Consider the following 24,113-nt stretch of genomic DNA (forward strand, 5'->3'; position numbering starts at 1 on the left):
GGCGCTGGTGGATGCACTGGTTGTTTCGGTGTGAGACACCCTGCAGTTTGGAGGACGCGGCGGCTGTGCCTGGGAGGCGGGTTGCATCTGGCACACATGCCATCCGGAGCAGCCTGATTTGCTAGCGTATTCCTAAAGAATGTGACAGTCTGAGACGTTCCCTTTGGGAGTTGAGCGGCTGCTAGACGTTACCCTTTTGCGGAGTCTCTAAGGTGGACTGTACCGCCTAAGGTGGACCTAACGGTCTCTAGGCTGAATAGGACTACCGTTGTTCTGGTGGAGGTATCCCCGTACTTTAAGGACCTGGGGGATAGGATGGCGCAGGCTGGACCGTGATCTGTACTCCCTGGCGGGCGGGATCTGCACTGGGAGCAGTGTTTGATTGCCCTTGCCATGAAGGCTCTGCCTGACGGGCAGAGTTCCAACGCCGTGACTTGGTAAGGAGCGAGTACCACCTGCCCTGGGGGAGCTGTTGGACCAACTGGCGCGGGGGGCTGCAATTTTGTTACGATGCTACATTGGGCACGGCTCCCTTATTGGGTCACCTGTCCGTTTCGGTGGTGGTTATCCAGCGTATCTTTGGCCGGAGTGTTGGTCTGCGGATCGAGCTTCTAAGAAGGCCTTAATGGATCTCCCTTTTCTGATGGATCGCCTGTTTGGCGCTGCCCTGGATGACCCAATATAAGGGTCTCACGAGAGGAAGTGCTTTTCTTCCACAGGCTAACAAGGATAGGGGTCTTCGTGGACGGGGTCCCTCCCTTTTGGCTCAGTTTTGTCCATCGGGAAAAGTCGATGTTGCGCAGTCCTTCAGGACTTCCTCGGGTGGTTCCAAACGACCCTGGTCTGGCGAACCAGAGATCATTTAATTTTCTAGAATGGTGCACATGGCCTACCCGGCCTGAAGGTGCGTCCTCACCCATATCCGGGGGGGCGTCCTTGCTGGATCTTGGACCTGCAGCGGGCCGTATCCCAGGCACCTGGGTTCAGGAGGTCATGCGGTCCAGGTGCACGATCAAGTTTTTGATTTTTTTTTTTTTTTTCCGGTAAGATTTTTCCCTTCCAATCCCCGGATCACTTGCAGCTGCATTATTGTATAGTTCAGGCTCTAGTTCAACCAGGCTGGACCTACTGGCCCTTGATGGTTTTGTGCGGATCAAAAATTCTAGATGGTATCGGCTTGCACGATAGTGGCTTAAATCAGGGGGATTCCTGGCCTCCATAGACATCAAAGATGCCTACCTTCACATCCCGTTATGTGCAGGACGCCAACGGGTTCTCTATTTTTACAGTGGGGAAGGATCTCTTGCTTCTGTTCCTCGGGTCTTCACAAAGGTGTTGGCTCCAGTTCTGGTGCTTTTGCGATAGCGGGGTGTATCAGTCCTGGGTTCCTGGCCGATCTGCTTCTACGTGGGGAGTCCCCTACGGTGCTGGCGACGAATGGTATTCACCATGAGAACTCTGGAAGAGTTGGGGTGGTTTCTGAACCTTCAGAAGTCTTCCCTGGTCCATTCCATGAGACTGGACTATCTGGGCCTGACTTTGGACTCGTCCTCAGTCAGGGTGTTTCTCCCTCCGGGGAGACAACTCTTGGAACTTCAGACTGCGGTTCAACAGTTACTGTCCAGCACATGGTTGTCCCTTCGGACCTGCATGCAAGTTCTGGGATTGATTGTGTTGTCTTTTGAGACGGTCCCCTTCTCTCAATCCCTCTTGAGGATTCCCCAAAAGGGCAATCCTTCTCAAATGGGACTAGAATTCTACCTCTCTGGTCATTTGGATCCGGCTGAGCCAGGGGACCATGGAGTTTTGATCTGGAATCCTCCTTCCCCTTTTTACTGGACAATTGTCACTGGATGCAAGCCTGTCCGGGTGGGGGAGGAGTCCTTGGCAGGTTCTCTGCTTAGGCAGTATGGTCCCTGGAGGATCCAGGTTACAGATCAATGTCCTGGAGCTGAAAGCGATCCAGCTTTGCCTAGTTCACTGGACCGGGCACCTGCAGCTGTCCAATGCGCATTCCATCAGACTATGTCATGATCGTGGCTTGTCATTTACCAAGGGTGTCCTTGCGGTCTTGGAAGTGACAGATGTTGTTCGTTGGGTGGAGCACCTTGTTCCAGCTCTATTCGCTATTCCCTTTCCAGGTGTGGAAAATTGGCAGGCAGATTGCCTCAGTCGCCAGGCTGTGGATGCAGGGGAATGGTCCCTTCATCCGGAGGTTTTTCAGTGGTTGTGCCTTTTGTTGGGGAACTCCAGATGTGGATCTGTTGGCGTTGCATCTACAGGATAGTGCAGAGGATTGTGGCCCGCTCCCGGGGCCCTCTGGCAGATACACTGGTGGCACCATGGGTTCTGTCGTAGGCAAGACCATATGCTCTACCACAGAACCCAAGTTCAACATGAACGATGCTGAGAAGTTTAGCATGGTCCTGCGCAAGGATGACGCCAGCATAGTCGTATGAGTGCGATCAGGGATGGGTCAAGGTCTGTATCAGCTGCTGTCTTGCCTTCCCTCCAAGTTGCTGCCAAGAATTATTCGCAGGATCGGGGTGGAAGGGATTTCCAGTCATTCTGTGGCTTCCGGACTGGCCTTGCCGAGCTTGCTACGCCGACCTGGTCTGGCTAGTCACAGGCTCTCCTTGGAGGATTCTTCTCTGGGAGGATTTATTGTCTCCAGGGCCCTTGTTCCATCCTGCTTTACGATCGCTGACTTGCCAGCTTGGCTGTTGAAAGCCAGGTGCTGAAGGGCAAGGGATTGTCTGCTTCAGTGATTCCCATGCTGCTTTAAAGCGTGGTAAGCGACGTCTAGGATGACTTTTCATTATGCGAAAGAGTCGTATATTGCGTGGTGTGAGTCTCTTTGGGCTCTCCCTCGGGCTTGCACCGTGACCCAGGTCTTGGCTATCCTTCATTGGGGAGTTGATCAAAAGTTGGCCTTGAGTATTCTCAGGGGTCAGGTTTTGGCTTTGGCAATTTTTATCCAAAGGCCACTGGCTGCCCGTTCCTTGGTACGTAACTTCTGCCAGGGGGTGTGACACTTGGTACTTCCGGTGCGACCTCCGTCACCAACTGGGGACCTTGATTTGGCGCAGTCGGTTCCTCAAAACTTCCTTTTTGCAAGTATTCGGGGGCATTCCCTGCCTACCTTGTTACAGAAGGTGGCCGCCTTGGTTGCTGTCATTCTGCGCGCAGGGTGTCGGCACTGGCGACTCTGCTCTGTTGTCCCTATACGTTGGTTCATGGAGACAAGTGGTACTTCGTCCGGATCTATCCTTCCCTCCGAAGGTGGTTTCTAGTGCTCACTTGAATGAGGACATTGTATTACCATCTTTGTGTCCTAAGCCCAAACATCCTATGGAATGTACATTGCATACTCTGGATGTAGTTCGGTCACTCATGGTGTACTTGGTGACTACTGAATCTTTTTGTGAGTCCGGTTCGGTCTCTGTACTCACGGATGGCCTGAGAAATGGGATGCCTGCATCTGTTTCCAGATGGATTGGACAGACGGTGGTGCAGGCTTGTTTAATTGGCGCCTAGTGCTTTCTGGGCTCTTTGCCATACGGCATCTGTGCTTCAGGTTGCAAGACAGCGACCTGGTCGTCTGTTCACACCTTTACTACATTTTAGAAGGTGGATGTGCTGGCATCTGCAGATGCCTTTTTTGGCCGCTAAGTTTGCTGGCTGCTGTCTGGAGGGCTTTTGGTCTTCCTTGAGGGTGTTTACACTGTTTTGGGTGGGCCTCCTCTTTTTTTCTGATGAGTCCTGTTTGTGTTGCCTGGTTGGCTATATTTAGCCTTTGGGGACTCTGTTCCCACCCCTCATTTTATGGCACTGCTTTGAGACAACCCTACTTATATGGATCAGAGAACTGCGTCTGTCAATGAACAATAGAGAACTGCTTTTTGACTTGCCGTAAAATCCTTCTCTTGGTCATTGATGGACGCAGTACCCGCCCCTGTTTGAGTTGGGTTGGTGTTACTTTTCAGACACTGCTTTGATACTAAACTGACATCCTATGTAGGAAGAGTACCCTCCGTCACTGCCCATAGGCTTAGCCAGTGACGTTTAACTCTCCGGCTAGCCAGTCCACTGGGGCTATGTCGCGGCCAACCTAGCGCAGAGCTGAGGCCTGTGCATGCACGCTCGCTGGCCAGACTGGGGTGAAAAAAAATATCCAGCTCGTCGCCAAGTCCAGCAGTTGATTGTAGATTCTGAAAGCAAAAATCCATTAAAGGAAAAAATTGCCAGGGCCAAAAATCCCAGCAAGGAACTAGGTCCTTACTCCTGACTAGGCAGAAAAAACTGGGTGCCTATAGCTGAGAGCTATAGTCCCACTGGGACTTTCCATAGGCGCAGTCAAGCTTTTTCTTTCTGCCGTGTCCTCCTGTAGGGGGCAGTATAACCCAACTGATAGGGATCAGAGAACTGCGTCCGTAAATTAACTTGATAGAAAAGGATTTTACGGTAAGTCAAAAATCCAGTTTTTATTTTGGCTAGAAAATTACTCGGGAATAAAATGGCGGTTGTTGCATGTTGCAAACTTCTTTTTTTTTTTTCAAATAATTTATTATTGCGAGATCACACTTACAGGTTATTTACAAATCAATACATCATTTTCCTTGCATATCCATCACTTTAATGTGATATATCAACAAAACCGAAACAAAACCCAAAAAAAAAAAAAACTTTGTCACGCGGAATTTACGCAGCAATTTTTCAAGTGTTGGTGTTTTTTTATAAAAAAAAAAAAAACGCATTTCACAAATTAAAAAAAAAAAACACTAGGTTGGCCCATTTTTTCTTTTTTTTTTTAGTCAAAGATGTTAAGATTGTAAATGGATGCCTAATATATCATGCTTTAAAATTGTGCACTCTCTTGGTATGGTGCCAAATTTAAGTACTTAATCCCCATTGGTGATGCTTTAAAATTTTGCATGTTGCCTGTTAAGAGTTAGAGGTCTTGGGCTAGTATTGTTGCCCTTATGTTCGCGGCGATACCTCACGTGTGGTTTGAACGCCATTCAAATATGTGGGTGCGACATACATTTGCGTTTTTTCTTCTGTGTGCGGGGATGGCTGCGCTTTAAACTTTTTCTTTTAAGACTCCTAGGCTGAAAAGCCTTAAATCAAAATAGCGATATCAACCTTTCCAGGTAAAAAAAGGCAGTGTTTACATCTGCCTAGGCCGGGCATGACGTAACATCGCTCCCGCCCTCTGAAGGTCATAGAGCATGCCCGGGACCATCGCACGGATGAGCCGTTGGAAACATCGGAAGAAGGTGGGAGATGTCCCCTCCCGCCGCCTGTAAAAATCAAGGGACTAAACAGCCGCTTTTTTTTTTTTTGTTTTGTTTTGTTTTTTGTGCGTTTTTTTTTTTTTTTTTTTTTTTTTTACATTGCAGAAACACCGGCAGAAAAAAAGTGGGTAAACCTGAATGATACCTGCAGCTAGAGACATTCAAATTTATAAATGGGATAAGTGCAGCGCTAGGGGCTATATATGCATAAACATAGGCATCAAGTGAATGAAGTGAAACTTGAAAAAACAGTGTCACAAACAGAAATCAACAATCCTCATTACTGAAGTCTTTGTTGAAGAAAAGTCTATAGCAGGGATTCCCAAACTATGGCCCTCCAGTTGTTCAAGAACTACAATTCCCATCATGCCTGGTCATGTCTGTGAATGTCAGTGTTTTACAATGCCTCATGGGAGGTATAGTTCTGCAACAGCTGCAGGTAGTTTGGGAATCCCTGGTCTATAAGAGTCCAAGTGAAAAGGTGACTTTTTAAAATTGTTGTGATGGTGATAAATTCCAACACCAGCAAGATAATATGAATGCGTTCACCGGAAATAGTGGACCCAAAATTTCATATAGAATATGGGTCATTCAGAGCAGATTATGGTAGCATGTCTCTTCAAACAGCATGTAAATGCCAGGATAATCAGCAGGATGACACCCAGACTCCCAAACGGATGGTGTATACATGAAAGTAACCAAACTGTGCAAACATAGTGTAAAACTGTTTTACCAAAAATTTATTAAATGAAAAATACACTTACAAAGTCATCATGTAAGGTAACGCATGTAATAGAGATGGCAGAATGAGGTTGCTGACACTTTTCATCCGATAGGACATAATCATAGAATTGCCATGCGTATGTACCATAATCATAAGGTTTATATTTGCTAGAGCCAGGAAGTTGCCTACACAAGCACTTCCGCCCATCTGTCAAAGATGGCTGTGGCGTGCTGTCCAAGTCTCCATATCAATCAGGAAATGACCTCATATTGGCTATGCAATCCAAGCAGTATATAGCAGATTATATTACCAATCTGCCAAACATGTCTAAATTTACTGAAAGAGCCAATAGGATGAATCAATGTGTATTGTATTAAATTACAGAATGCTGTAGTGGGAATAATATAAATAAACCCACTAAAATGGCAAAATTCAGTATCCTAGTATTACCCGGAAGTGATGTCATAAAACATGTCACTTCCGGGAGTTCGTGTGCAGTCAGCCTATGGCACCGGAAGTCATTACGGGCGTCACGTCCGGGAATGGTAAATGCCAGTAACCTCGCACCATTGGGCATCCCCTCCCACTGGGAGGAACCCAATTGCGGAAGTCTCGATCGTGACACTGCAGTATTGAAACTACACACTTCCTCCCGGATTGGAAAATACAGTGCAAAACTTAAACCTATAACAGGCAAAACAAAGTATCACTGTCCACATTTAAAATGGAGGTGACCATTGTGGATGCAGCTTCAAAGCTCTCAATAATTATAGGTCAAGTGAACAACCATTTGTTAAAAAATACATTTGTTAAAATAAATTAAAATAAAATTGTAGCAAAATGTATATGGAAAAGGATGAATGGAACAAATGCTCATATTTATAGGTACCAACATAGTAAACAGATCTTCTAAAAATATGTAATTTGAACAACTTTAAATTCCTCTAAATGTATATAAATGACAATGTCCAGAAAAGTGTGTCACAGCAAAGAATGGGGCATCCACACACAACCAGCACTTAAGTGCTGATAAATGCATTTGTCCCAATCTATATTTAGCCCATAAGGCATAACATAAGGATAATGTATCTATTTCTGGCTTCCTTAGAAGATTCTGGGAGTGATGAGGATTTCATGGTTGAAGATGATGATGACAGTGATTATGGTCGATCAAAGAAGAAGAAAAAAGTGGTGAAAAAATCATCTAAACCTGAGAAGAGGGAGAAAAAAGTGCCCAAGCCCCGACTAAAAGCTACAGGTAATTGTTGACCCCACATTGCATATAAAACGGCTTTTCCCTTTCCTTCATTGACACGCAGCTTGTGATATTCATAACCATTCGGTTATACTGCCTCCTACAGGAGTGGGACACTAGGCAGAAAAGAATTCTGGCTACACCCATGGGCTGTCCCAGGGGGTAGACTTCCCTCTCTATTTTTCAGCCTAGTCAGGAGTAAGGACCTATTTCCTTGCTGGGATCTTTGGCCCTGGCAAAAAAAATTAAGATAGAATTTTTTTTTCTCCTGGTTTTTTTTTTTCCTGAGATCTACAATCAACTGCTGAACTGGGCAACGGGCTGGATAATCTAAATCCAGTGGTCACCCCAGTCTGAGCAGTGAGCGCGCAGACCTCAGCTCTGCGTTGGGTCAGCCACGAAATGGCCACACTGTACGGGGGCTGGCCTGAGAGTTAATACTCCTCGCGAGGTCTCATATGACCGGGTCTCGGCCTGAGGCGCAGCGTTCCTCCTGGTGGCCGACAGCCCCCATTTTGATGGAGAGGTGTTCTCTGGAGCAGTGGCCACTTGGTTCCTGGTATGGTGAGTAGCGATCACACGCAACCCCCCCGGAGGGTTTTGGAATTGTCTGAGCCCCGGGTTCCTCTGCTTCCCGAATTGAAAATCGCAGCGTCCATGACAGTAAAGCCCTATGGGCAGCGATTTTGGTGATGGGAGCCCCTTCTCATCCCCTGGTGCTGACTACTGGATCATTTAACTTCCTAATGCATGTGTAGTGCAGATTCGCCTGGTGGCTGCAGGCATCTGTTTCTGTGGGTGGGGAGTCTGGTGGGGTCCTCACCTGCTACGGATCGCTTGGTGACTGGGTGGTGCTGCCAGCGCAGTGGGGGTTGTCCCTTAGCAGTATTTTACACCTTTTGTGGGGTACCCCTGGTGACTCATGGAGTATTTGGAGCACATTTCCCCACTTGATCCTCTCTGAGGCTGCGGGGCCCTCCGGGTCCCAACCATCCACGGACGGCGGTCCTGGAGTCCCTTGTGTCCTGGGTGGAGGTGGCTTGCGGGTGACAGGCTAGCACAAAGCACCCTCCCTATCTGTTATCAGATACCGAAACTGGTTCAGCCGCCTTGGATGTGGGTCACCCTGCTGGGTCTGCAACCACGCACCTGAAAGCCGCCTGTCATTCTCCCCTGTGTAGAAACAGTGTTCAGACGGTTCTACTATGTAGGACCGTTGATCACTGTTCCTACACTAGTAGCCACAGCCAATCACAGTAGAAAGCTCGCTCCTAGGGACACACTTAACCCCTCCCTCTCCAATAAAGTTTACCCCTTCCCTGCCAGTGTCATTTTGCAGTAACAGTGCATATGTATAGCACTGATTACTGCAGTAATGTCACTGGTAACCCCAAAAATGTCAGTCAAGGGTCCGATCTGTCCGCCGCAATGTCGCAGTACTGCAAAAAAAATCGCAGATTGACGCCATTACGCGTTTAAAAAAAAACCACCATTTCACTTAGTAAACGCAATAACTTTTGCGCAAACCAATCAAAATACGCTTTTTGCATTTTTTTTATTTTTAAACCTATGTAGCATAAAACAAATTGGCCAAAAATGTTAAATTTTGATTTTTAGATTTTTTTGGGGGGGAATTTCATATAAAAAAATGTGAGAAATATTATTTTTGCAAAATTTACGCTTTTTTTTTTTTTTTTTTGCTTATAGCGCAAAAAGTAAAGATCGCACAGGTAATCAAATACCACCAACAGAAAGCTCTGTTTGTGGGAAAAAAAGGACGTCCAATTCGTTTAGGTACAGTGTCGCACGACCGCGCAATTGTCCGTTAAAGTCACGCAGTAAAAAATCGCAATAAAAACCCTGGTCTTTAAGCAGCCAAATCCTCCGGGGCTTAAGTGGTTAATGCTCAAGGGCTAGTCTGCGGATCAGACTTCAAAAAGGCCTTGAGTCCTCGTCCTTTTAAAGGAGATCGCATATTTGGAGCTACCCTGGATGACCTCATTAAAGGCAGGGTTCATACGGTCATGAAAATCCTGGAAAAGTCATGGGATTTTGACATGACACTTTCCAGGCCTGAAAAAGTTATGGAAAATGAGTAAACCCCACTAAGTTTTGGAAAAGTCATGGAATTTTGTGCAACTATTTAATTTAGAAAATGTCTCCGGGCCCCCTGTATTCTGTGGGAGCGGGGGACAGTAAGTGGACTATTTTCTCTGTTTCGGGTTTAGGCGGATTATTCAGCCGCTGCACAGCTGAAGCCTGGTCACTGGCCTCTTCAATATGAATAGACTGTGAAAGGTTAGGAACTCAGCGGCGGATTGATCCGCCTGAAACCAAGAAATGGTGCACTTACTGTCCCGCTCCCAGGGGCGTACCAGCGGGGAGGGAGGGTGCGCACTGGGGGGTGTCAGCCGGGCCGCCCGCATCGCCGCACTGGGGGGTGTCAGGCTGGTGTCTGCCGGGCCGCCCGCATCTCCGTGTGAAGAAGGCAGCGGCAGGAAGAAGGTCAGTGAGAATGTCTGAGCAGCCTTGTTTTGTGTGCTGGATAGGAGGGGTATGGGACAGCTGCATAGAGATGAATTGAACTTTCCGTATTCCTCCTGCTGTCGCTGAATGCTTGTTACTCCTCCTCTCAGCGGCTGCAGGAGGAATATGGAAAGTTCAATTTATCTATATGCAGCTGCCCCATCCCCCCTCCTATACAACTTCCTTTGCTGGCCCCCCTCAGTGCTCTTTAGCCCCCCTCCCGGTGCTCTTCAGCTCCCCACAGTGCTTTTCATCTCCTCCCCCCTGTGCTCCCTGGCTCCCCCCTCAGTGATTTCCAGTTCCCCCCCTCCCCCTGTGCTCTCCACCCCCCTGCACCTTCCAACCCCCCTGAAATGCTTTCCAAACCCCCCCCCCCCCTCCGTGCCATTCAGCTCCTCCAGTGCTCTCTGCTTCCCCTCTGCTCTCCGGCCCCCCCTAGTGCTCTTCTATCTTCTATAATATCCGCAGTTCTTGACCTTCTCTTGTATCATGTCTGCAGTCTCTGACCTTCTCTTGTATCATGTCTGCAGTCTCTGACCATCTCTTGTATCATGTCTACAGTCTCTAACCATCTCCTGTACCATGTCTGCAGCCTTTGACCATCTTCTGTATCATGTCCGCAGCCCCTGACCACCTCCTGTATCATGTCCACAGCCCCACACTTTTTTTTCCCAGGACTTGAGCTCTGAGTATAGACAAGAGTAAGCGCCATATTTGTGCATCTGTGCCATCCATACCAGTCCACCTGCACCTCCATCATGACTGTGACTTGGGCCTAAAGAGTAAGCGCCGCATTTTGTGCATCTGACTGTGTCATCCATACCAGTCCGGGTGCACCTCCTATCATGACTGCCTGAACTGAAGCTTTATCCCCAAGCAGGAGCGGCCATTAATCTTCTTTCTCCACTTACAGTATATTGGTCAAATTACAAGTTAACGTTATGGGGGGTAACACAGTTTCAGCTAAAGTTAGTGTGTTCACAGGGTAGCAATGCCAGGGAAATACAGCTTTAAAATGTATGGCTTCATGATGAAAAGTATGAGAGGTGGCTGGAGAAAGATCAGGACCCGGGACGGGCTAAATGTACAGTGTGCGTCGTAAAACGTTTGATATTTCGAACATGGGAGAGGCAGCACTGTCTAGCCACGCTAAAGGTGCAAAGCACCAGTCTGCAGCTGCGTGCTCAACAGCTTCCAATCGGATCGCTGGCTTTTTCACCCGTGCGCCTGAAGTGACACCGGCTTCCAGCTGCGGCAGCGTTGCTTCCATCTCATCCACTGTAAAACAAGGGACCATTTTGAGTCGCGCTGTATCCAGAAACTAAACCCTAACTGCAGAGGTACTGTACACTACAAAGCTTGTCATTTATTTTAGCAAAAATATGCTGGGTGTGACATGGCTTTTCTTCTTATTTAACATGTATACATAGACATTTCATGAAACTTTAGGTCATGAATATTTACGTGAAGTCATGTAAAAGTCATGGAATTTTATTGGTAAAAATGTGTATGAACCCTGTAAAGGTCTCACGTGGGAAGAGTACTTTTCTTCCGCAGGCTACTAAGGGCAAGGAACCTTGTCTTAGACGTGGGCCTTCTCACCTCGTAAAGGTTTTTCGTCCCTCAGAGTTGACTAACAAGTGCTCAAAGCCTTTCGGGGCCTCTTCTGGAGGATCCAAACGAAACTGGTCTGGCAAGCCAAGATCGGACTGCTCCTTCAGACCCGGGGGGTGGGCGTCGTCGCTGGTTTCCCGATCCCTGGACTTCCCTAGTGCAAGACAAGTGAGTCCACTAAGTCATTCGGACCGGCTTCAAGATCAAGTTTTTTGTTCTTGTCCCACGCAAGGTTTTTTCCTTCCAACTTGCACCTGTCCCCTGACCGCTTACAGGGCAAGTGTGTCCAATCCTGGACCTCAATGCACTAAACTGCTTTGTGCAGGTACAGAAGTTCAGAATGGATTCCAAAGGTGGTGGCATCCCTGCTTCAGGGGGATTTCTTTGCCTCTATCGATATCAAGGATGCCTACCTTCACATTCCAATATGTGCCAGTCACCAGCTTTTTCTTCGCTTTGCTGTGGGAGAGGAGCATTGTCAGTTGCGTTATCTTTTGGTCTCGCATCTGCTCCTCAGGCTTCATGAAAGTGTTGGCCCCGGTGCTAGCTTCGCTACGCCAATGGGGGGTTGTGGTACTGGGATGATCTCCTTCTGCAAGCGGAGTCTCCCTCTGCTCTGGTGGAGAACCTGGAGATCACAATACGAACTCCTGCGGGAGTTCGGCTGGATTCTGAATTTTCAGAAGTCTGCTCTGGTTCCGTCCACAAAGCTGGGCTATCTGGACCTGACTCTGGACTCTGCCTTAGCCAGAGTGCTCCTTCCTCCTGACAAACTCCAGAATTTACAGGCTGCAATTCGCCTCCTGCTGTCCAAAAAATGGTCATTACTTCGGACTTGCATGCGGGTGCTGGGCCTAATGGTGTCTACCTTTTTTATAAGGTGGTTCTGTTTGCACAGATCCATACGAGGTCCCTGCAGACGGAAATTCTGACTAAAGGGGATAAGACTCCGCAGTCTCTGGACAATCGGATTCGGCGGAAAAGGCACGAAGGAGTCCCGTATATAGTGACTTCGCTCTCCGGCGCTTTGGCTGGGAAATTCCTTCCCTTGGATCTGACAGTGGTCACCATGGATGCCAGCCTGTCCTGCTGGGGAGTTGTCCCTCGGCAAGCATTCGGCTCTGCATCTGGTCGCTGGAAGAGTCCAGACTCCCTATCAATATCTTGAACTCCGAGTGATCAGACTGTCTCTGGCTCATTGGACGGGATCGTCTTCAGCGTTGTCCTTATGGCTCCCTGTGGCTTATGTCAATCACCAAGGGGGCACAAGAAGTGTCCTGGCGGCTCTGGAGGTAGCCGGCATTCTAAGGTGGGTAGATTGGTTTGTTCCCGCCCTCTCCGCTGTACACTTTCCTGGGCTGGAAAATTGGCAGGCGTTTGGACCAGGTGGAATGGTCTCTTAATCCGGAGGTGTTTCATCAGCTGTGTCTTCCGATGGGGCACACCTGAGGTGGATCTGTTGATCCAAGGTGCAGAGGTTGGTCAAGGGATTCTCTGGCGGACGCCAGACATGCTGTTGGCCCCGTGGGGGATGGTATCCTTTTTTCACCTTCTCTACTCAATCTTCTGCCAAGACTTCTACGCAGGATCGAGACAGAAGGGAATCTTAGTGGCTCCAGTCTGGCCTCGCCGGACTTGGTACGCCGATCTGGTATGGCTGGTCACCGACGTTCCTTGGCAGCTTCCTCTCAGGGAGGATCTGCTGTCCCAAGGGCCGATCTTCCATCCTGCTTTAGTCACTGGCTTTGATGTCTTGGCTATTGAATGCCAGATGCTGAAGGATAGGGGGTTATCGGAGTCTGTGATTCCTGCACTGTTGAAAACTAGGAAAATCTACCTCTAGGAAGATCTACCATCGTCCGTGGAAGTCTTACATTGCGTGGTGTGAGTCTCTTGGGGTTCTTCGTCGCTCCTTCTCTGTGGCTCAAACCTTGAACTTCAACGGGGGGGGGGGGGTGGTTTGAACAGAACTTGGATTTAAAGTACCATCAAGGGCCAGGTTTCGGCCTTGGCGGTCGTCTTCCAACGACCTTTGGCCACACACTCCCTGCTGCGTACTTTTTTTTTTTTTTTTCTCCCGGGGTGTCCGACATTTGGTTCCACTGTGAGCTCCGTTGCCGCCCTGGGATCTTAATTTTGGTGCTTTGGGCTCTATAGAAGCCTTCCTTTGAAAATATTTGTGAGATTGATCTGCTTGCGCTTTCCAAGAAGGTGGCCTTTTTAGTGGCCATCACCTCTGCGCTCAGCGTGTCAGAACTGACGGCGTTATCCTGTCGTTGCATTATCTGGTGATTCACGGGGATAAGGTGGTTCTTTGCAAAGCTTGTCTCTGATTTTCATTTGAATGAAGACGTGTTGACTTCCCTGTGTCCAGGCCTAAACATCCAAAGGAAATAGTCTTGCATGCCTTGGATGTGGTCCGGGCAATTAGGATGTACCTCGCAGTTAGTCTTTCAGGAAATCTGACTCTTTGTGCTCACAAATGGACCTTGAATAGGTTTGTCTGCTTCCTCTGCGACCATTTACAGATGGATCAGACAAACGCTGGTTCAGACCTTTTCAATCGGGGTCCGGTTCTTTCTTTCGCTGTCAAGGCGCACTCTACTAGGGCGCTTGGTGCCTCCTGGGTTTTCATTAATCTGGCGTTGGTGACGCAGGTTTGCAAAGGCGGCCACCTGGTCGTCGGTGCACACTTTTACAAAGTTTTATGAAGTGGATGTGTTGGCATCTGTGGATGCTTGCTTTTTGTTGTCCGCAAGGTTTTGCAGGCTGTTTAGAAGACCTGATACTCTGAGGATTTTGCTTTTTTCAGGTGGGCTCCAGTTGTTTGGTTGAGCTCCTTTTGCCTGGTTGGCTAATGTTTTTAGCTTTGGGACGTCCTAATGGTTATGAAGATCAGGAGCTGTGTCCGTCGGTGAACGAAAGAAAAAATGCGATGTTTGACTTATTGTCAAATCCATTTCTCTGATCATTGTCAGACACGGCACCCACCCCTCTGGAGATATAATTCTCCTGACACTGCTTGTAACAAAACGGAGTGGCTATAGCACAGAGAGGGAGTACCCCCTTGGACTGCCCATGGGTGTAGCCAGAATTCTTTATCTGCCTAATGTGCTACTCCTGTAGGGAGTATAACCCACTGGTTAAAGAAGAATCAGGAGCAGTGTCGGTCAGTGAACAGCAGAGAAATGGATTTTACCGTAAGTCAAAAATCCAGTTTGTTTTTTGTTTTCTTTGTTTCTTTAATGGGATTTAAACTGCGAAGTTAACTGAGCATGTCGATGTAATCAGACTGAGTTGCCGCAGCTATGTAATATTTTTACATTCAACTGTCTGCACATAACTAGTTAATGATGTGATGTAACATACATAATCCAGAACTAGAAGTGCTGAAATTGAACCCCAAGACTGCATTGCTGTAATGAGTAAACTGTGATGTATTGCACTGCAATTATTATAATTGACACAACAGTCGACCTGTGCTTGTTTTATGGGCTCTTTAATGCAATTGAGATGTATAGCTATAAATATTTATTTTAAAACCGCTCCTAATCTTAAAGCGGTAGTATGCTCCACTATCTGGCTTTTACCTACAGGCAAGTCTATAAGGCTTACCTGTAGGTACAATTAATATCTCCTAAACCTGCAGGGTTTAGGAGATATTCAACCTGCATGCAGCCGCTGACGTCAGCGACGCATGCGCTCTGAAGGTCCGGCGGACCTTCAGAGCTCCTTGCCAGCTTTTGCCGGAAAGTGAATCTGCCGAACCAGGAAGAGATGCCAAAGGAGCATGTCTGCTCCCTCAGCGTTGTCCAGACTGTATTGTGGCTTCGGTCTAAGGTAAGTATTTCATAATAAGCTAGTATGCGATTCTCCTTGAGACGGTCAGGCACCCCCTCCATCTGTCCCACCATCCTACCCCTCCGCACCCCTCCACTTATGCTGGGGCTGTGTGGGTGGTCTGGTCCACTTCCTGGGGTTGCCGGGGGGGGGGGTGCGCGCGCTTCCGTCCACTGGGTGATCGGGGGGGGTTGTTGTACATGGTGGGGGCTCCTGCCTAGGCCTGTCCTTGAGGCCTGGGGATAATCCCTCCTTTTGCCACGAGGGGCTTGCCATTTTTCTTATAGCTCAGTGCACGGCGGCCATGTTTATGAAGTCCGGCGATCATTTTGCAGTGGTTTGCCATTGAAAATAGCGGTGGTCATGACAGTGGAGCCCTGTGGGTGGTGGTGGGAGCCCCTCATTCCCTGGTGCTGACTCCTGGATTTGGTTTGGCTGGATGCCGACATTCCTTGGAAGCTTCCTCTGAGGAAAAATTAATTTCTCTAATCATTGACGAAAAATTAATTTCTCTAATCATTGACGGACACAGCACCCACCCCTCTGTGTAGTTGTAAATTTTTCTGACACTGCTCGTAGCAAATCTGAGTACCTATAGCAGAGAGGAATATACCCCCTGGGACTGCCCATAGGCGTAGTCTGACTTTTTTTTTTCTCTCTGCATAGTGTTCTATTTCTCTAGGGGGGCAGTATAATCCAATGGTTAAGAAGATCGGGCGCTGTGTCCGTCAATGAACATCAAAGAAATTGATTTCTCTATTCATTGAGAGACGCAGCTCCATATTATTCTTGACCATTGGGTTATGCTGCCCCCTACAGGAGGACACTAGGCAGGAAAAAAAATCTTACAATGCCTATGGGGCAGTCCCTGCAGGCATCCACACACTGCTATAGGATCCAGTTTTTCTGCCTAGTTTAGGAGTAGGACCTAGTTCCCGGCTGGGACTTCGGTCCTAGCTTGTCTTTTTTTTATTTTAAAGGAAACCTGTTAAAATTTTCATTTTTTAGCTAGTTATGTTCCTGAGAGAACTGCAATCAACAGCCTGACTGGGTTCCTTAAGGTCTCCCAGACCGGTCAGCGAGCGTGTGCATGTTATAGCCCCAGGCCACACCTCGCCACGACAGAGCCCCAATGGACAGGGGCTAGCCCGCGAGTGAGTTGCAGCGTGCCCCTTGGCCGTCAGCACCCCCACCCCGAGTGGAGAGGTAGACTGTCTGGAGTGGTACCCACCCAATATCGTTGGTATGGTAAGTGTCCCCTCCATAAATCCGGTGGCCTCGTGGTGGACGCTGGCCCCTCACTATGAAAGTCAGACCCTTGGGTATCCCTCATTCTCCCTGGCTTCTCAATAGGTACCAGGCTCCCCACCAATCATAGAGGTCCCTACCTCAGTCAGCGACGGGGGTCCAGGGGGGGGGGGGGGGTGTAAGGGTGTGGACACGCCGTGTGCGCTATAGCGGAGATCCGCTGAGGGGGTTAATCCTGGTGGGTGTCCATGCTGGGCACCCCCCCCCCCCCCCCGATGCCACTTATCGATTGGACCCCTTAAGGGGTCCTGGAGACCGCATGGCGCGCAGTGGGGGGCCGCCATTTGGCTGTAGAATCGTTCAGTCTCATTCTGCAGTCTTTCCCATTGGAATGCATGGGCGCCCATGTTTTTGGTTGTTTCGACAGCGATTTTTCTTAGGAGTCCACAGCAGGGAGCAGCTAGGCCTTTACTCTAGTGAATACTCTAGTGAATGACCCATGTATTTCCTCTTCCTTTTTTTTTTTTTCCAGAATGATCAGTTTCTCCTCAATATCGATTTGGTGGTATGTCTATTGGTGTTCCCTGTAAGTCTTCCTCGCTCACCCTGCTATCGGTAGTGCTAGTGGCTGGGACTTGTATTACCGCTGGTGCAGCCTGTTTTTATTTGCAGTTTTCTTAAAGTGACACTGCGTTATTTCAGGGTTCATATCGAGTCCCAGGAACAAATTTCACCAACTGATCACCTCCTTTCGGTTGCAAGGACCTCCGGGTCGCAACCCTTGTCTGTCTTTATGGTAGTTTTGGAAAACCTGGTGTCAAAAGTGGGTTTGGTTATAAAAAAAAAATACCACTAGTAAAAATCGCCCTATGTCCTCCCCTGTATCCTCAGGTTCTGAGGTAGATATGGCTGCCGCGGAAGCATGCCATTGTGAGGATCTGTGTCAAAGCATTTGGATGGCGAGGGCGATATTTCCTCGTCTGCAGCCACGCGGGAAAGCGTGCTGGTGGAGGCACTTAGTGTCAGTACAGGAAACTCTAAAAGTGGAGGATGATTCTGCAGCGTCAGGAATGCAGGTGTCCTTTGGCACCCGCAAATCCCAGAAGTCGGGCAAGGTTTTCCCTTGTTCGGAACTTTGACAAAATTGTCAATGAACAGTGGGGGCACACTAAACGGATGTTAGTGGTGCCAAATCATTTTAAAAGGTGCTACCCATTCGCGGACGCGGTATCCACAAGATGCACCGTATCACTGAAGGTGAACCATCCGCTTTCCAGACGGACCAAAAATCTACCGTGCTCCCGGTGGAGTCCCCAGTCTTTACAAATCCTTTGGATAGACTGAGTCTCTGTCCTGCCACTTGCGTGATAGCGGGCTCAATAACCGATCTTCGTGATCACTCTGGTGTCCCAGACCATAACGGAATGGGCAAAGTTACTAAAAAGAGTGACTTGGCTCTGACAGGCCCGGAGAGAGCTGTTCTGTTTCTAACGGACCAAATGGTCCAAGCCTTACTATTTGTGATGCGTCGCTAGATGCGCGCCCCCCCCCCCCCCCCCCCCCCCTTGTAGCCAGAGGTCCGCAGTGGGGGTAGCTATTAGACGCATGGTGTGGCTAAAAAGCTGGGCTGCAGATCAGGCCTTAAAAAAGGCTCTATCAAATCTCCCCTTTATGGGAGACCGTTTGGTTCTTCATTGGCTGAGTTAATCAAAGGACTCGCAAGCGGGAAGAGTACTCTTCCTCAATCTGCCAAGGGCAAGTCATCGTATAACAGGCGGGGGGCCTTATTTTACAGCCCACAGGCAGGAGAAAGGATAGAAGCCATTTAGGTCTTCTGGGGGTTCCAAGAAATGGTTGGGTAAGCCGAGAACAGGCCAATCCAGACCTGCAGAAAAATCCCCCCCATCTGCATGAAGGGAAGCCCTCACCCATATCTGGGGTGGGAGGCCGTCTTCGCTTCTTTCCGGATCCATGGACTTCTTTGATTCAAGACAAATGGGTCCATGAACTGATCCGATCGGGTTACAGGATTGAATTTTGGTCTCGACCGTCGAACAGGTTCTTCCCATCCAATCTACGCCTATCTCCAGACCGGTTAAGTGGTCCTCAGGGCCCACTAATGGCGCTTTTCCACTGCATGGAACCGTACCGGTTCAGCACGCTTTTGTGCTTTTCCACTGCGGTACCGCATGGTATAGGGTCGGAACGGTTCGGTACGGTATAGGTTTGCTTTTCCACTGCATGGAACGGTACGGTACGGCTCTGAAAAAACAGTACCTACTCGATTGTGGTTCCAACAGGTACCAAACTGGTACCATATCCCACAATCCTTTGCATGCAGTCACTACTAGCCACTGGTCAGAGAATCACACCCACCCCGTTGTTATCCCACCCACTTAACTTTAGTACTACTTTAGTGGAAAAGCAAACCTATACCGAACCGTTCCGACACTATACCATGCGGTACCGCAGTGGAAAAGCAAACCGGGCCGAGTAGAGCCTAGCCGGTACTTGCAGTGGAAAAGTGCCATAACAGGCCAGGTTTGCAAGATGCCTAAATTACATCACAGGTGATCTCATTTGCTGCTCAGTGATTGCAGTATTCTAGTCTGTATCTCCCCAAGGTAATACTTAAAATCTGGCCTGTTAGTGGGCCCCGAGGACCAGAGTTGAGGACCACTGGGTTAAGGGATCTACGAGAGGCAGTACACGATCTGCTGTTCGCAAGGGGTGATTGTGCTTGTTTGTTCTTGAACTCTTTCAAGGGTTCTATTCAAACCGGTTTACTGTGCCCACGAAAGGCAAAGTATGTTCAATCCTGGACCTCAAGTCTCTGAACTGCTTTGTGCGGGTACAGAAGTTTCGAATGGAGTCAATTTGCACGATAGTAGCGTCTCTAAACCAAGACGACTTTTTGGTCTCCATCGATATCAAGGACTCATATTTACGCATCCCTATTTACGCTGGACACCAGGGTTTTCTTTTCTTCGCTTCGCTGTAGAAGAGGAGCATTATCAATTTGTGGTGTTACCCTTTTGGTCTCGCCTTCGCCCCCCAGGATCTTCAAAAGGTGTTGGCTCCGGTATTGTCATTACTGCGACAACTCTGCTTACACTGTCTTATAAGGTTTCCTTTTTGGTGGCTATTACCTCTGTTCAGAGTATGAGTTGGCGGCGCTATCCTGCCGTTCACTTTATCTGGTTTTCCATAGATAAAGTGGGACGAATCCTAATCAGTCGTTGGTTTCCGATTTCCATTTTGAATGAAGACATTGTGCTGCCTTCACTCTGTCCTAAGCCCAATCTTCCCAAGGAATTTTGGATGTACTTCGGGCAATTGGGGTTTACCTAGCGGCTACTGAATCTTCCAGGAAATCAGACTTTGTCCTCACTGAAGGACCACGAAAGGTATTGGTTGCATCTGCTGCGACCAAATCTAGATGGATCAGGCAGACGGTGGTACAGGCTTATTCACTGAAGGATCAGGTTCCACATTTCCCAGTGAAGGTGCATTCTACTAGGGCGCTGAGTGCTTCTTGGGCTTTTCGCCATCAGGCGTCAGTAATGCAAGTTTGCAAGGTGGCAACTTGGTTGTCTGTGCACACGTTCACAAAATTCTACAAGTAGATGTGTTTGCATCTTCGGATAATTTTCATCTTCGTGAAAATTTTTCTGAGAGGGTGGTTCTAGGTGAGCGCCAGTTGTTCCTGGTTGAGCTCCATGTTAACTGGTTGGCTAAGTTTAGCCTTTGGGGAATTGCGTTCTTTCTCTCCATTGGTTTTCCCACTCCTCATGCAAATACGGCTTTGGGACATCCCAATGGTTCAGAAGAGTATGGAGCTGTCCGTCACTGAATGATGAGAAACTTAATCTTTGACTTCCTGGAAAATTATTTTCTCTTGTTCATTGACAGATGCAGCACCCTCCTTGGGGTTTTTCCCTTTAAAACTGCAACAAAACTGAATCCTATAGTAGAGTGCTCATTAGGCGTGGTAGTTTTTTTATTTTTTTTCCTGCCTCTAGTGTCTTACTCCTGTGGTGGGGGGGGGGTAGCATAACCCAATGGTTAGGAATATGGAGCTGCGTCTGTCAATGGACTAAAGAGAAAAGGATTTTCCGGTAAGTCAAAAATCAATTTTTTATTTTTTTTCCTGTGCAAAATGACTTTGCCTGACTACACCTAAAGTCCATAAAAATAAAATGTAAAAACATTTTTTTTCCAGTAACCCCCAGTCCAGCAAAGGCCAAAGGAAAGAGCCGACCTGCGGCCTCAAAGGCCTCAAAGGAGAAGTCTCCATCACCTAAACCAGAAGAGGAGGAGGAGGAAGAAGACGATGAACCAGAGACGCCACCACCAGAGAAGAAAGCAGCTGCAAGCCCTCAGCAAGAGAAATCTGACGAAGAAGCATCAGATGAAGAAGCTCAGTCTACAGAAGACTAAACCTTGTGTTTTTGGGTGGGTTGGGGGGAGGCTGTGAGGGGGAATTGGGGAGATTTTATTAAAAAAAGGAAAAAAAAAAACCAAAAGTACAAAAAGACAGATGGGGTATAGAACATGAGGCTATTGCTTGACTTATTCACCTCCAACTGTCTTGATTTGTTTTAAGAGCATCATATGCGCTTATTTTTCCTCCTTTTTTGTTTGTTTTTTTTTTATCCAGCTGAAGGTGATGCCATTTTATGGGGTGGTCATTTGGTGGTTCCATCACCTGTTTTGAATAAAGCCATGCACATTTTTACTATGTCTGCATTACTAAGGTGTTTGTCTTGTGTTTTCCCCTCTTTTGTCTCTTGCTTTTTACAATACTGGCTTAACAAAGCCCTCAGTTTGGTTATCGGAAAGCTTTGGTATATAGTTACTTACATGTGGTTATTCCCTTCTCTAATAGAAGGCACACCAATTTTTAAATCTGAAATTTTTATTATTCTGGACAGTCATACAGTGTTTTTTCAGTTAACACTAATTTGGCTGACTTAGTCCATGCTTTGTAATGGGGCTCCTTTGTTGCACAGTGGGGTTTGAAAGTATGAATGAAGGTTCTGGTTATGCTCTAAAACTGTAATTCACTTTTCACATGAATGTGCCCCCTATTTTGGGGGCAAGACTGCTTTAAAATTCAAAATTCTACTAAATTCTCTTTAGCATGTGTAACTCTACTTCATTCAGCTGGGTGTGTCAGTTTTTTTTTTTTTTTTTTTTTTTTTTTTATCCCCCCTCAGTTTTTTTTCTTTAAGCATATCTAAACCCCAAAACATATATTTCAGCTTACCAGTTCTTACAAGTAGTTGCTGCCTTAACTATCTTAATCTAGGATTTTCTTGAATGATAACACTTTTGTTTGAAGTCATGGTTCTCACAGGCTGGACTTTATTAAATATGTATGCCTATTGTTCATCTCTATTGCATACTGAATTGATGAGACTAGCAGTTTACACGAAAAAAAGGGATAGCTGTGTTTTTCTACATGAAGTGAAAAGGACCCTCATTTCTGGCAAGATCAATAGTTGTTTTCTGTACATGTGGAAAATATTTTCTCCTAAATAAAACTGATGCAGCCACTACATCCAAGAATTGGCAGGTTGAAGTAATACATTTGTGGAGGGCATAAAGTATGCTTTTAACAGCTCTGTGCAGCACAATGCTGATGAATATGGTTTGAAGGTCTTTATATTTGGGCTTATATTGACCCTTTCTGCACACCTGTTTCTCTAGTCACATGCTTTAGCAATGTTATCATTGAAGGTATTGACTGAGGATTATCATTGAAGGTATTGACTGAGGATTTGTATATAAAGTCTGAAAACTGTCAATAACTGATGTAAGCAAACTTGTAACTTTGTTGGAAGCCATTTGATAAAATTGAAAGTTAATGGTTACCACAAGTCTCCTCTTTTTAATTGTGTTAATATATTGTACAGCTAGATGACACCGATCACATTGAATTTATTTTCTTATGAAATTGCTCCAGCCTTCCTCTGTACTCGCATGCAATAACATTTAGTGACCATTGCTTTCACTAAATACATTGCCAATCTCTTCCTCTGCTGATGTATTGTTTTGTACCACCGTCTTAGATCATTTTGTCTGAGTGATCATATAACGACCGATGTGATGCAGAGCTGTAGTTTTGAAAACGGAAGTGTGGCCTTGGAAGTCTGTAAAGCTCACAATACAGTGTGACTGTACAATCTTCTGTAGATCTACCATCAACTGTGTAGTGAAAGGGCCCGCCTGATTGGATAGATAGGTGTGGCCTCTGGTATAGTTTTGGTAAATCTAAAGGAGACTGTACAACCAGATTGTACAGTGTGACCACCTTTATATACCCAAAATTAATTGGTTGTGTTTTCAGTGCCATTAATGTACAAGCCAATGCATTTTATCAAAAGCTAAAATGCCAACTGCAACATGCTGAAATGCCTCATGAGCTACTTTGCTGTTTTTTTGTTGTGTATACAGCATCCCATTGAACCCAGTTGACTGCCCTATGCGTGTCGCTGAAGAAAACAGGCCAAAAAGCACACTCCCACTACACTGTGTGAAATTAGGGAGTTTACACCTCAGCGCTGGATTGCAAGGGAGTTGGATGAATGTCTCCCTCCCATGTACTTTTATAAAGCGGGCCATACACTATGCAGTCTGTACAGTCTACCAAAACTGTGGAATAGGAGGATCGACCTGAACCAACTATTCAATTTATATCAAATTTGGCAGGCTCTTACTCTACGTAGTTGATGGTATATCTATATGATTTTAGTGTATGGCCTTTTTAACTACTTCTAACTGGGAATGTACCTTGTGATTTTGTTAAATACATAGACCTTGTGGGAATAACAGACTTGGTTCGACCCCTCACATGACTGGCTGGCCAATATCCAAGGGTATTCGGTGTACCGGAAGGACAGGGTAGGAAAAAGAGGGGGAGGGGTATGTCTCTATGTCAAGAACAATATAAAGGTGACAGAAAGGAGTGACATTACGGATGGGATGAGCATGGATTTAGAATCTGTGTGGGTTGAACTCCATAGGGAAGGAGAAAAGGGGAAAGTAATTGTGGGGGTTTGCTATAGGCCACCTAACCAAGGGGAGGAGGTAGAGCTGGAATTTTTAGCACTAATGGGTAAAGTGGCAAAATTGGGATCAGTCATCGTATTGGGGGACTTCAATTACCCCAACATTGACTGGGAAGAGGGGACTGCACACTCACAGAAGGCCCGCCTATTCACGGAAACCTTACTGGATAATTACATGTCACAGTTGGTGGATTCCCCTACCAGAGAAAATGCAGTCCTGGATCTATTGCTCACTAATGACCCAGACATAATCTCGGAGGTAGGAGTCCAGGACAACCTGGGCTCTAGCGATCACAGGATGATCACATTTAGTGTAAATAACAATATAACAAGACAAGTGGGGAACATAAGAACCCTAAACTTCAGAAGGGCAAACTTTCCAAAATTGTACTCATTGATGGAAAGGGTAAACTGGGACCAAACCCTGGGATCCCTGACCACAGAGGAAAAATGGGAATGCTTTAGGAACATATTGGGCAAAGGCATCTTGCAGTGCATTCCTATGGGAAATAAATTTAGAAGAGACAAAGCCAAAC

At 47.1% G+C, this 24,113-nt stretch overlaps 1 protein-coding gene across 2 annotated transcripts in view; it reads left to right on the forward strand.

Annotated features, from left to right (window-relative positions):
* NUCKS1 (nuclear casein kinase and cyclin dependent kinase substrate 1) overlaps positions 1-21,245 on the forward strand; it is a 67,185-nt gene extending 45,940 nt beyond the window's left edge. The window contains exons 7-8 of one of the 2 annotated variants that reach the window (XM_082244356.1): positions 7,130-7,279; positions 20,727-21,245. In XM_082244356.1, coding sequence (XP_082100482.1) covers positions 7,130-7,279; positions 20,727-20,944 — 368 coding nt within the window. In that variant the 3' untranslated portion in view covers positions 20,945-21,245. The remainder of the gene's footprint in view (positions 1-7,129; positions 7,280-20,726) is intronic. The other variant, XM_082244357.1, reaches the window with a different exon arrangement.
* The last annotated feature ends 2,868 nt before the right edge of the window (positions 21,246-24,113 follow it).

This window comes from Pelophylax lessonae (genome assembly GCF_965119305.1).
Source record: "Pelophylax lessonae genome assembly, chromosome: 2".
Lineage (NCBI taxonomy): Eukaryota > Metazoa > Chordata > Amphibia > Anura > Ranidae > Pelophylax > Pelophylax lessonae.